Here is a 13,312-nt window from a genome sequence, read left to right as displayed (position 1 = left end):
TATGGCTGGATTTAGAGTTCACATAATGCATTTCCCCGTGAGCTACTATAATGATTCGATGCTCATTGATTACTCAGTAGCTCACTTGACTGATTTTCTGGGAGATTAATATTGCACATGGCTTCATTTAACACCTCAAAAAAACCAAATGTAAATATATAAACCTGGAAGGCCGAACCTCTGCTAGGCATGGAGCATTAGTTTCCGCAAGTGCATCTCAATGGGTTTCTTTTTTGCCACAATTTTCAGCAACACTATGCAGGAGGCTTATCGGCATCACCCTTTGAGGGTTTCAGCCCTGGAGTCCTTTAAGTTATGAACATCGACTGGATATAATGAAGAACTAGTGGCGGGGACTTGAGGAGGCAGGAGGTATTTTATGGACTGTATTGTCCATGTCAACTTCCATTGTTTAGAACAAATCCTAACTATACATAACAAAGACTCAGCCACAGGCATTTAGATTAATTTAGGCACAACTCCAAGCAACGGAGTTCATTGTTTAAAGTGCAAATTAGTTTCATTCCATTTTCACATCCATTGTTAAAAAGATCAATACCTTCGTACGCACATGTGAGGAACAGTTTAATACTTTAGGAATTATTGCATAATATGGGAGAATCCAAAAGGATAAAATGCGCAAGACGTTTAAAGAAACCTAAAATGTCAACAAATCCCAACTGTTAATTTATATAGTCATCATAACCTTCTGCACTGGTACCAACAGCACTGTCACTTTAAATAAGCATTTGTGTCCCTTGAAATGTGTACTTATACCTATTAGAGTTCCGCTTCTGACGTGAAATTCATCAAGCACCTTCTCCATACTCAAGTGAGCCTTTGGTCCCACCTCTCTCCAACTAAATGACCTTTGCCTCATACCCTGGACTTTCTAAACATACACTGAAACATTCTTTGATATAGTCACACGCTGGAGTGTTCACACATCCTCTTTAAAGGGAGCAGTCAAATACCCACTGGGAAAGCAAGCATCTTCTAATCTGGCTTCCTGGATGATAACTGAATGGCATGGCAGTGACCCAAGACTGTGCACCCATCATTCAGCATGCTGCGATTACAAACTCACTCCCTAGATCCTTAGTGTGGCATCAGACAACATAACCTCAGCTGTCACAACCGTATTTGTAGTAGGTCTGCTGTCCTCAGCTTCACTTAGTTACCAGACTATTAAAAAAATACTAGTATATGTAACCCTAATCTTTAGAAATTGTTTTTATAAATTACTGTACTTAACTGAAGCTACTATTTGAAGAAAAGTCAGGTCCTGTCTCCAGTGTTTTCTGCTCATTGAGTGCTCTAAGGAATGCTATTGCAAGTAATTTTAATCATATGCATAAAAAAACACCCTTGAAGCTTTCCCACTTTAAAATCAAAGCAGACATTCAAACATTATGTAAGGATTTCTGAAACTCTGCTCTCAGAATAGTCGTCCAGGGCATTAAAAATGTCACAAGTGGCAACTCCTTCTTGGAGAGCAGCTGATCAGACTCGCTGTGCTAGCTACGCATAAATACACCTTGGTGGACCAGTGGGTTTTATATACATTGACTGGACTGGAAGTGACATAGTGAGAGTAGATGTGAAACAGGATGCAGTCAAGTCAAAACAACATTTAGCCAATAACAGTCTCAGAACTGCATAGACAAATCCAGGTAGAAATATTGTCGAAGGCTAGAGCTAAAGAACCGAGAACTTGGTTTTCCAAACTTTTAATTATTAGAAAACCAATGGGAACAGCATTACTGAATGGGAACCTGCTATATTTTTCTTTTCAAGGGGGAAGACCGACCTGCATCTCGACCCCAACCAGAAACAAACCATTTTGCTAAAATATCTGCTATAATGTCTGTAGATGAATGCCTAATAAACTATTATCCTATTTCAGCTGTCATAACCGACTGACGATATAAGCAAATAAGTTTAGTCAGACTGATTAAACAGCGCGAGAATGTGGTTTGTAGTCCCCTACATCCCAAAAGTTCAAGATGGATAATACTATAAAAACCCTTACAAATATCAGAACTTAGTCCTAACACCATAATTACTTCTGGCCACCAAAAGACAAATGAAATTGGTCACTTTAACCTTGAAGAATCACCAGAGCTGGAGCCTTGCTGTTGTCTTAAAGAGTTCCACAATTGAGGGCAACAGCCAAGAATATTACTTAGCATAAAAGCGGTGCACAGATAAACCTAAGAGGATGCTCTCAGTTGATTCTGGGTCTATGGCATATTTCTCAATATCCCTTCTAAGGGAGGTAGCTACGCTTGGCTTAAGAAAAGCAAACATTACAAAGGCTTTGGCTTAATTTTTTTTTAAGGCATACCTCTTGCAAGCCCACCTTTTGAATTAATACTTGAAGGACTTGAACCCTCTGATGTGGAACATCACCGAACACCTGGAGATGCCCTAGCTGGCAATTGTGCTCTGGTTGGAGTAAGACACAGATGCAGTTAACCTAATAAAGGGTTTGATTTTGGGGGATGAAACGATGCCTCTCAACCAACTGTTCATTCCTTATGTGCTTATTTAAGTAGTGGTTTATTCCCATGCTGTATGGTCCCATAAACATCTGGCTTCAACCATCTTCAGACATTTCACTTTTCAAAAGAGCTTCTCATTCCATTTCTCAGTCACTCCTCCACTTACTATTCACCACTTAGGAACTCGCATTGAAACCAAAATTATTAATCTCTGAAACTGCGAGTACCAGCTCTGCTCAGTTATCGCCACAAGATTCCTCAAAGCAAGTGTGGGATTTTTTTTTAAAGTGGTTTTAAAATCAAAGCTTTTATTATGAAAAAATAACTTTCAAATCCCTACATTTATGGCAGAGTTCTGTGCAAACATTTCAAGTTGGGTACTTTGAGTCTTGCAATATTAACAGAAATCAATAAATAAATGTTACAATAAAGTTAAACCTTACATGAAACACGTTATGAACATCATCCCCATGGGTATCACGGACCTTTAGGCTCACAGTCATATTATATACTATTACACAACAGTCTGCATATCCAACCATTGGTGTACAGTTATACTTCAATACCTACAGAATACAGAAGAATTCCACAGGCTCCCTACAATGCATGGATGGATTAAACGTGTCAATATAACTAAGATCCATTTCACCCTGTGAAATGAACTGTGAATACAGATCCAAAAAAAGCAATGAAAGCAAATTGGGACCCATTGTGACAAAAATAAAAACTAGATTAAATACCAAATATACATCCTTTAGAAAGTCTTGGGTAAAGTGTTTCTATAAATAGGAACAATTTGCATAGGCCTCTGAGATGCTGTCAGAATGATGGCTGAGAATGAAGATAAAGACCAGCTCTCTACAGAAGTCCACCACTTACAATTGCTAAATCAGAACCAAAAAAAAGGGTAGACTTAACGATTTATTACTCAATTGTCCAAACTAAATAGGAGTAGAATTTTGAACGAGCACCCCGTCCTCCTCAAACCAATTGCAGAACTCCAGCCACAAGTGATCACTGCAAGCTTCAGCATTTGCCAAACAATTCCTTTGAAGCTGTTCTCTTCAGTGCCATCGATGGACACCACAGGCTTCTGCAACCACTCGATAAATCATGTTCCGAAGAAATGATGCACATTTCTGTCAGGCCCGAAATCATGAGAGATCAGAGTAGAATAGCCAAGTACCAGCAGAGATGCATCATTCAAATGCTTGTAGGCTTTTGATGAAGAACCTTGACCAAGTTAAGAAAGGATGACAGTAGCAGCGTAGCAATACAAGACACAGAGATGTACATATGCAAGTTATAACTTTCAGTATGTCTTTGGTTTAGGGAGGCGGGAATGCCGGTTTGAAGTCACACTGTCACCAGAATGAATGCTTGAACTTTGATTCTGCATATTTTCTTTTGCCTGTGTTGGTGGCTTGGAGCGGTTTGCCTTTGACCAGGTATTTTGAAGCTCAGGAGGTACTGGGAGTTTCGGATTTGTCGTTTGCTTGGGCCTAAAGGCAACTGTTGGAGGACGGAGCTTAGAAGTTCTCTGGTTCTTACTATTCAGGTTCATCTGACTGGATCCTGACTGCAGTTGCGTTGGGCTGTTTGGTGGGAGTAGCTCAGGCTCATTTGGAGCAGAACAGTCTTCCAGCGATGACGCTGCAACAGTAGCTGAAGGAGGCACTAAATCATTCTGATTCAGGGGCTTTGTAAGTTTTGAAGTCTTTGGCAGTGAAGCCTGGTTTGTCCGTAAGCAATGCTTTTTTGGGACCAATCTGGTCTGGACTTCTTGGATACTCACTTGGGTAGATGATTGCAAAGAAGAGGGATGTGGCTGTGGCCAATTCATTTTTCTACCAGTCAGCTCTCCTATTTCTTCTCTGGCACTCACTTCCTTGACGGAATGTGCATTCTCCTCTGGCTTCCTTAACTGCATATTTAAAGTGCTTGGTTCATTTAGGCTACGGGTGAAGGAGCCATTTGCAGCATTTTGATATTCGTGGCCACATTTTCTCTGTTGATCTTGATTGGGGTGTTCACTGTGGGCCGCGATGTGTGATGTTTTTATTAATTTTCCCTGGGCGAGGTCTGTGAAACGGGGAAGGAGGCTGGAAGGCTGTAGTACTTGAGGCTACAGGAGAGAAAGTTACATGCCAAGAGATTAGGGGGTGAAATCAATAAAAAGAACAGAAGACTCAGTGATTTACTAAGACACTTACAAAGTCAATTTTTACATTAAAAGTTGACATTTAGAACACAGGTGAATCACAACACATTCCAGACATGTGCAAAGGAATACAACTCAGCAATATCAAATGAATTGTTCAGCACAAAGAGACTCAACCTCTAGTGATGTTAAAGGGACATTTAATACCTCAGCGAAGATCCAGAGGGTAGCCATGTTGGTCTGCAGTAGAAGAGCTAGATTGGAGTCCAGTAGCACCTTAAAGATAAGATTTTGGGGGTATAAGCTTTCAAGAGTCAAGGGGAGCTTAGAATTTTGAAAGCTTATAACTGAAAAATCTTGTTATCTTTAAGGTGCTACTGGACACCCTATCATTGCACCTATCATTTTCTATTGTACAACAGTTTTTTCATAAATGCGTAAATATTTTAGAGGTCGTAAGCTTACATATGTTTGAAGTGTTTTCCAATGTATTTTGAAGACTTTCTTGAGATGAACACTTCATTAAAACATATCTACTCAGTGAGCAAAAAACCATTTTTAATAAAAGACTTTGTATAAGCCCTGCTTACTAAAAACGTACCTTGTGACTGGCTATTTTGGCTACTAATCTTCATTCAATCCCACCACAGCAAGATTTAGGACAGGGAGGGTCACAATTCAGCTCAGTGACCGTGTGTGCTCTGCACGTGCAAGAACCAGGTTCAACTCCTACCGATCTATTTAAAGCATTTTAAGCTGCAGGGCTGGAAAAATCTCAGCCAGAATCTTGGAGAGACATTGCCAGACAGAACTCAGCAAGATAAGGCAACTTATGAGCACTGCATTTGATTGCAAGAATGTGCAGGTTTTACCAAATGAACTACTGAAATTCATTTCTATTTTGTAAATATTTTAAAAATATTTGTTCAATGTATATTTTTAAATATCTTAGTTCATTAATCTTTCTCAATTGAATCTCAATTGAACAAATTGCCGAAGATTTGCTTATCCTCGCAATTACCGTATATACTCGGGTATAAGCCGACCCGAGTATAAGCCGAGGCACCGAATTGGACCACAGAAAAGGGATTTTTTTATTGAGCCGAGTATAAGCCGAGGGTCAATAATGCTGCGCTCTAAAATGGCGGCCGCCATTTTAGAGTGGGAGGAGGATCTCGCCCCTGCCCTGGGTCGCCCTCCCACCCACCCCGACCCCAGCGCCATCCTACGGGTGGAGGGAGAAGAGCCCTTGAACCCCCTACTCACCGGGAGAGGCAGCAATGCAGCCGGCTAGGGGTGTGCACCAGAGGCCCCACAAGCACCAACAGGCCCGCTCATCAGCTGGCGAGTGGGAGGACCGGCCCGGGCGGGCCCCGCCCAGCCGACGAGGCGCCGATGACGTTCCCTGGCCCCCGGGTTGGCCAGCCAGACGGGGCTGCGGGGAAAGGTGGGACAGCATGGTGGTGGGGGGAAGAAACCGCCGCCGCCCAGCAGAAGGTACAGGGCAGGGGCTCCCTGGCGGAGCGTCTAGCGCACAGGCCGGGTGATCCATGGGGGGGGGCAGGGCAGGAAACCTCCGGCGGCGCGGCCAGCGCAGAGGCTGGGGGATCGGGGGGGAGGGCAGGGCAGGGGCTCCCCGGCGCGCGTCCAGCTCCGGCGGCACGGCCAGCGCAGAGGCTGGGGGATCAGGGGGGAGGGCAGGGCGGGGGATCAGGGGGGAGGGCAGGGCAGGGGCTCCCCGGCGGCGCGTCCAGCGCGCAGTCCGGGTGATCCATGGGGGGGGGAGAAGGGCAGGGCAGGAAACCTCCAGCAGTGCGTCCAGCGCGCAGGCAGGGTGATCCATGGGGGGGGAGGGCAGGGCAGGAAACCTCCGGTGGCGTGGCCAGCGCAGAGGGGATTGGGGGGGAGGGCAGGGGCTCCCCGGCAGCGAGTCCAGTGCGCAGGCCGGGTGATCCGGGGGGGAGGGCAGGGCAGGAAACCTCCAGCGGCGCCGACGACATTCCCTGGCCCTCGGGCTGGCCAGCCAGATGGGAACGCGGGGAAAGGTGGGACAGCGCGGTGGGTGGGGGGGAAGAAACTGCCGCCCAGCAGGTGCGGTGGGGTAGGGTGGGGGGTGGGGGGGAGGCGGGACAGCCCGTCCATCAGCTGCCCGGCGGAGGGGGGAGCACGCTGGCGCGGCAGGAGACTCAGCGCGGCTCCATGAAGTGTGTGTGTGGGGGAAGAAACTGCAAAATACCGCATTGACCCGCGTATAAGCTGAGTTGGGATTTTTCAGCCCTTTTTTGGGGTTGACAAACTCGGCTTATACGCGAGTATATATGGTACATTTTTCAAAGCCCAGTACATTGCAAATTAGTGGAACTGGTTAACAGCCAGTTTGAGCTTTTTCAAATCAGTATTTGAGTTGGGAGTAACTGGGCAATGCAGCATGATAAATCTTCATTGTAACAAGGGCCATTATGACAACTTCATGGGCATGGGAGGGCGTTGCTCCAGTGAACTGGACCTGGGCCAAAAAAAATAAATCACTCTGTTGTCTTGAACAGGAATTGGAACTGAACACCAAAATGCAAAAAGGCAGTAGCCAAAGTAAGTGATATCATCAGATCTTCATCCCTAGATAGGGAAGCAAAAGAGCCTGTACTTCCCAGGAAACCATGGAGGAAAAGAAAAAGGAGAAGGAAAGAGGATTCTGGGATTAATAGCTCTCTCATTTACTTTGACCACAAGTGCAAACTAATTCTTTCAGATACAAGGATACTGAAAATCACTCAGGTTGTTTAGAATTTAGCAACATTAAATAAGCCTACAATTGATCTTTATGCATCTTCTATTAGAAATGCCTGGCACGTGCAGATTATGATTTTGAGCCACTCTTTAATGCATGTGCACAAATTCCAAACAGTGAGGTAAATGTGGTCAAAGACTGATTTATCATCAGTGAGCCACCTCACTGATGAAAGAACTGCTTCACAGGATCAGAACACTGTCCCTCAATTCTAGCATTCTGTTTCGAGCAACTGTCAGCCAGATGCCTCTGCTCAAGAACGAGGCAGCCAATCCGTCACTTTGCCCTAATTAGGAAAAATGTGTATGTTTATTGAGGTCTATTAAAAATATTCATAATGAAAGTTAAACTGAACCTCCATCTTTAGAACTACACTTTCCCTTGGCACAGAGCTTCCAATTAACTATTCTGGCCATTCTCCCCCTCATTGTTATTAGCATTTAATGGGAGCAACATAGTTTCAAAGGGTGCTTTTACTCCTTTTAAACCTCCACAGCAGTGTTGGAGAGTATATTTCTAGCAAAGTGAAGATTATAGGATTGAACCTCTCCCCCTTCCTCGCATGGCCCCCATACAAATAGGCATTTGTAGAAGGACTGAGACCTGCGATTTTCACCCATGTGTTTCTGCCTGAAGAAACAGAGTGTCTAGTGCACACCCCCTCCTTCAGTCATGCCATTTCACAGCAGAAAAGATGGAGTGCTATTAACACAAGTTATCATCGTGCTCTAGAACTTTAACATCTAGAGATGAAACCCCAAGGAAGGACACAGTACAAAATACTTTAAAAAATTGGCTTATTTTATAGACAGCGAGGAGCATGTCAACAAGTTCTCAGAACACTTAAGATTACAGAGAAAACCAATAAAAATGTTTAATGACGTATTTACTATGGGTATTTCTGAGCAATTTTTCATTTTTGGCTACTTAAGTATATAAATGCAACGCATAAGGTTTATGCCCTACCCAACCTTCTGCCAAAATTACATATAGAAAGAGGTACGCATATACCAAATGCTGCATTATACTACAAGATGCTACCCAAACACCCTTCTTTACACTTAAGTCTACTGATATCCCTGCACTTCCATTTCATCATAAGACCACAGGTGCCCCACATCTATGTATAACCCCTTTCTGAGTGCCCAGCATTCATTTTTGACTGCCTGTAAATACACTTTCCCATTTCCCAAGGCATCTAAAGCTGACATCTCGATGGGAGCTTTTGTGAAAGCAATTGAAGAATTCAATATCCCAACCTGTTATTTCCTGGCCTTAAGAGGTAGCTATACAAATACAACTGCTGCAGGCACACCAGGGTTTCCTGCATCAGTGTGAATGAATGTTTTTTTAAAAAATGGCCCTGGGCTTCCAAATTTGCAATCATCCAAACTGCTGCAGGAAACACTGAACTAATACCAACACATTGGCAGCATTTGTTTTTGCCGAGTAATGAGCAGATATGCTCTTATCTGATGGTGGAGATGGAGAAAAGAAACAGGCAGAGGAACCAGAAGAATTCTCTAAGCCTTACAGCATTCTTTCATTCTCTGACTTAGGTCTAGGGGGGAGAAAAGGGAAAAGGAAGTTGTGGAAAAGGAAGGGTAGGGACACTGAACTACCTGCCTGTCCCCAAGACATCTGCAGAAGCTGCTAGGTCAGTATTATGAAGGCAAAAATGATAGTTTGAGACTACAGCAGATTCTCTCTCCTTTCCTTCTGCCACTATCTAAAGCAGCCCTCATTTCATTATAATTCACCATTAGAATATTTACATAAACAAAGCATATTATTAAACGGGGAAATTTGTACTAGGTAACCACAGTAATGGTTACAGAGTGTTTACTCATGGTGAGATGCAGAATGCTCTAAACAGGACCATCAACTGAAGCAGCCAAAATGAAGAAGAAGAAAAGAAACCTTGAATATACTGCCCATTAAAAGTTTTACTCCATAGAGCAGATCTTTGGCCATGACTTCAATTTGTTTATTGTCCCTTCCAACTCTGATTCCTCACTGTGAACAGCCATGAAAATACTGTAACCTATACATAAGTGATTTAATGGAGAATTTGAAAAAAAACTTGACTCGGTATCATTGCCCCATAATTTATTGTTATGTGGATATGTTCTCACTTTAAAAGCCTTAAAGACTATTATTGCAGAACTTCAGAAAAAACACCTGAATGACAACTAGATCCAAACAATGGTTGCTGTCTTTGGAAAGTATCCAGCCTGTCATCAATGGCCCCTTGGTAGCTATGCCACTGACTGAGTCTGCAGTTTTAACTGAATGAAGAGTCAATTGCTCAGGCAGATGTCCTTCAGCCCACCATCTAGCCTGTCCCAATCTAAAAGTTCAGAGAGCATCAGCTATGCTAGCTTTCCAGCTTCCAAACTACATGCAGCAAAAGTTTCCTCCTAGTTGTCTTATAGGGGCAATATTTGGGGACAGAGATGGGAAAGCTGAAAATTCTATAAAAAGGCCCTGTCTACTATGTGAGTACATGTTTACAGCTAAGATGGAATTCATGCTGTCATTTATGTATAACTGTAAGCTTCTTAAAATGGAAGATAATACAATATTTGGAAAATATTTACGGACAAAGATTCAAAATCAGAATGAAATTCTTTGTCATAACTATTCAGCATGGAGCATCAGAAGTTCTTCTGACCAAGTGCTTTGTACTTATGGAGTCCAGGTGACTGAAATAATTTGTCTAACCCCAAAAGAAATGTTGCATGTTGACTTGCAAGATTTGCTGTAGTCACAGAAAAAGAAAAAAGTTGTACTCCAACTAACATGGTACATTGCAAAATGTACACATGAACTATGTTTTTAAACGTATGAACTATGTTTTTAAACGTATAAAGTATCCACCTATAGGCACTACACTTGGCTTTGTTAAATCTGGGTTTATTTACTCCTCTATTTCTATTTACTTGCTACAATCCAGGCTTCTAATGACCTAACTGAATAAGTGCTAAACTAGCTACACTGTATGGTTAGGGCATTGAATGTAGGGCTCAGCAGAGATGAGTTTGAGCTTCCACTGATACAGATCTACCTCCCATGAACACCAGTAGGCTTCGGGCAATTTTTTTTTTTTTTTTTGCCAGGTGCTATGAAAGTGGGGAAGTGTTTATCTGTGAGTGTCAGGAGAGAACAAAGGTGCCACCGAGGAAAAGGCAGTTTGGCTGGTTTACATGCTGTTGGTGGTGGTGAGAATAGGGTAAGCAAACCCTTGCAGCAAGACATGGAGCGTTGTCATGCCTGAGTCTCCAAAACCTAAAGTCAAAGCTCAACCACCACAGCCACCTTGGAATGGCTACTCCCTGTCTTCATATTCCCTTTAACCCCAACTGGCTCAAGCAGCAGACAAAGGTAGTGCTAAGCCAGCAGCAGAGGGAAGAATCAGGCTCTGAACAGTTTCAAGTAGCTACAAAGAATTAGGACTAATGATTTTCCCCAGGGGATTTTGTCTCTCCCAAAAGCACTACTTCCACCTTGGAATGCTCCTCAGCAAGTATTCACCCCTAGATGAACGGGTGTGCAAACACTGTTTGTTAAACTGCTTTATTGAGCTTCCCATCAATGTAGCAAATGTAAGACCTGGAAACCTTGATAGTAAAGAATAAAGCAAGCTGAGAAGGGAAGTTTTCCATTTAAATCTCATTTTTGCCATAAATCAACTAGGGGTGCTAGGCAAAGCCACGTTTTCAGCCTCAGCCACCGCCCCCCAGTATTATTCACATAGGGGATAATACTAGACTACCTTACAGGGATGTTGTGAGGATTGACAAGAATCTATATGAAATGCTTTGAGAACTTAGAAATGCTTTTTTAGCACAATTTAAAATCATTATTCTGCTATAAAATACTCCTGTTGCCATGCAACAGAGGAAGGCAGAAACTACAAAACATTACGGACAGTGCAAGCATACACGGCAGTACAATTTTGGACCATCAGTATTCTCAGTGGGAGATACTTTCATAGCAGATGGATGCTTTCCAGAATCACTATCACCAGATTTCTCAAAATGCATTAGTTATAAAGGACCCAATATACCCTTGCCACAATATAGCAGCATCCTGTGAAGACTGGTTTCTACATAAGCAGTCATGGGATGCTCAACAGCAGAAAAATCAATGAAGAGAATCACCACTTAAAATATGTGTTAAACTGGAAATCGCTTCATAGGTTTCAAGTTCACATATAGCTTGATGTCACTCAGAAATGTGGTGGGGGGAAACACAGGCATGGACGTGTGGCAATTATCTAGCTCATAACAATAGTAATAAGGTGCTGGCCTTGATTTTGTTAAGGACTACAAAATACTTTTGGAAGTAGGAAGGAAACAAGACAACCGCATGCACCACTTTGATATGCATGCACCATGCAGGGAGCGAGCACTGTGGTGAAGTGGAAGGAGGAGACAGGGAGAAATCTGAAGTTGTACTGTACCACGCTTTATCATAGAAGTAATGGACTAACTCCTCAACTCCTTGCCCATAGCAAAATGGAAAGCAGAGACAAGAAAGAGACAAGGACAATGATATCAGAGGACCAAGACATAACAATGAGCAATTGCCATGACCAAAGAATAGTCTCTTCAATTTCCATGGAGGAACTCTTAAGTAACGGTTTCCATTTCAGCAGAAATATATTGTGGGTAACATTTCTGGATTTTGATGTATTTATGGTAAATTCCTTGCAGCGCCAAAATCCTCTTGGAGACTAGTTTCTACTCACCTTCAGCAGGACATAAGCAGTTACCCCATTTATGGTTCCTCCCTGACACCCAGTCCTTTAATTTACTTCTGGTACTGTTTAACTTCATATGCTGGAACATGTATATTTAGCTGTGTCTGCCCACCATCACATGCTTCAAAACCTCTTGTGATGCACCACAGACATATCTCCTTTTGGGCTTTTAAAGACATATTTCCATTACTCATACCCACTAAAAGTGTAACTGCTCTGCCTAACCTCCAATAGTGCTTGCAAAAGTTTCTACCCGGTAATTATACAGACTCCAATCTATTTGCTTCCATCACCCTGTCTCAAGACATGTTAAGAACTGCTCCTGGTTATCCAAAGCCCTTTTTAAACCTCTAATTGTTAACGTGCCAGAGTCAAGGACCATCAAGGGTAGCAACTGCTATGGTTAAAGTATACTGGTTACTATGGTATCATGCATAAGCATTAAAAAAAGGGTGGCAGATAAAAACATTTCCCCAGATTTAATAAAAGGGGTTTTTGTGAACATAGGCTGATTTTCCCACAGCAGTATGAATTAGCATTTGTTGCATGAATAGATTTGCTAAGCTAACCTGTCAAAGGCTGTGCATAAAACTACTGACAATCTGATAGCATGGAAACCCTATTCACTTCACCAATCACTGCAGCATAATTCAAGACACATGGATAAAAAGTTAGCACCCTGGGTTGGATCTAACATAGCACAATGGTGTTCATGGATCTCTCCTGCTCTCCCTTTTTCCCCTGCAACCCCCCACAAGCAATGCTGGAAGTTGTGGGATCTACATGGACAAAGTACCACCAGGAGCTGCAGTGAGGAGGAAGAACTGGGCAAAATAGCCCCAACTTCCTCTTCTGCCACTTTTGAGGCGAGAGCAAAACAGGGCTATTTTATTGAACTCCCCTTCCTCACTTCAGTGCCTGGGCCATGTGGGCTCGCTGTCTATGCATGTCCTGCAACCTCCAGAGTCAGCTTTTCAAAGATCTCAGGAGGTTGTTGGAGGAAGGGGGAGGCAGGAAGATCTGACTGGCAAACACTTTCCACTGCCACTTTGCTGGATCCAACCCCAATTGGAATAACTGAAAAAGCTATTAGG

The 13,312-nt window shown here is 42.9% G+C and overlaps 1 protein-coding gene across 1 annotated transcript in view; it reads right to left on the bottom strand.

The window, feature by feature from the left end:
• Positions 1–4,418: 4,418 nt before the first annotated feature.
• CCSER2 (coiled-coil serine rich protein 2) overlaps positions 4,419–13,312 on the bottom strand; it is a 53,013-nt gene continuing 44,119 nt past the window's right edge. Inside the window, exon 10 of the mRNA XM_056849361.1 lies at positions 4,419–4,629. Coding sequence (XP_056705339.1) covers positions 4,535–4,629 — 95 coding nt within the window. The 3' untranslated portion in view covers positions 4,419–4,534. The remainder of the gene's footprint in view (positions 4,630–13,312) is intronic.

The sequence above is a fragment of the Euleptes europaea genome, chromosome 5, assembly GCF_029931775.1.
Source record: "Euleptes europaea isolate rEulEur1 chromosome 5, rEulEur1.hap1, whole genome shotgun sequence".
NCBI lineage: Eukaryota > Metazoa > Chordata > Lepidosauria > Squamata > Sphaerodactylidae > Euleptes > Euleptes europaea.
Note: the sequence above shows the minus strand (reverse complement) of the source record. Positions and strands in the feature narration are given on the sequence as shown.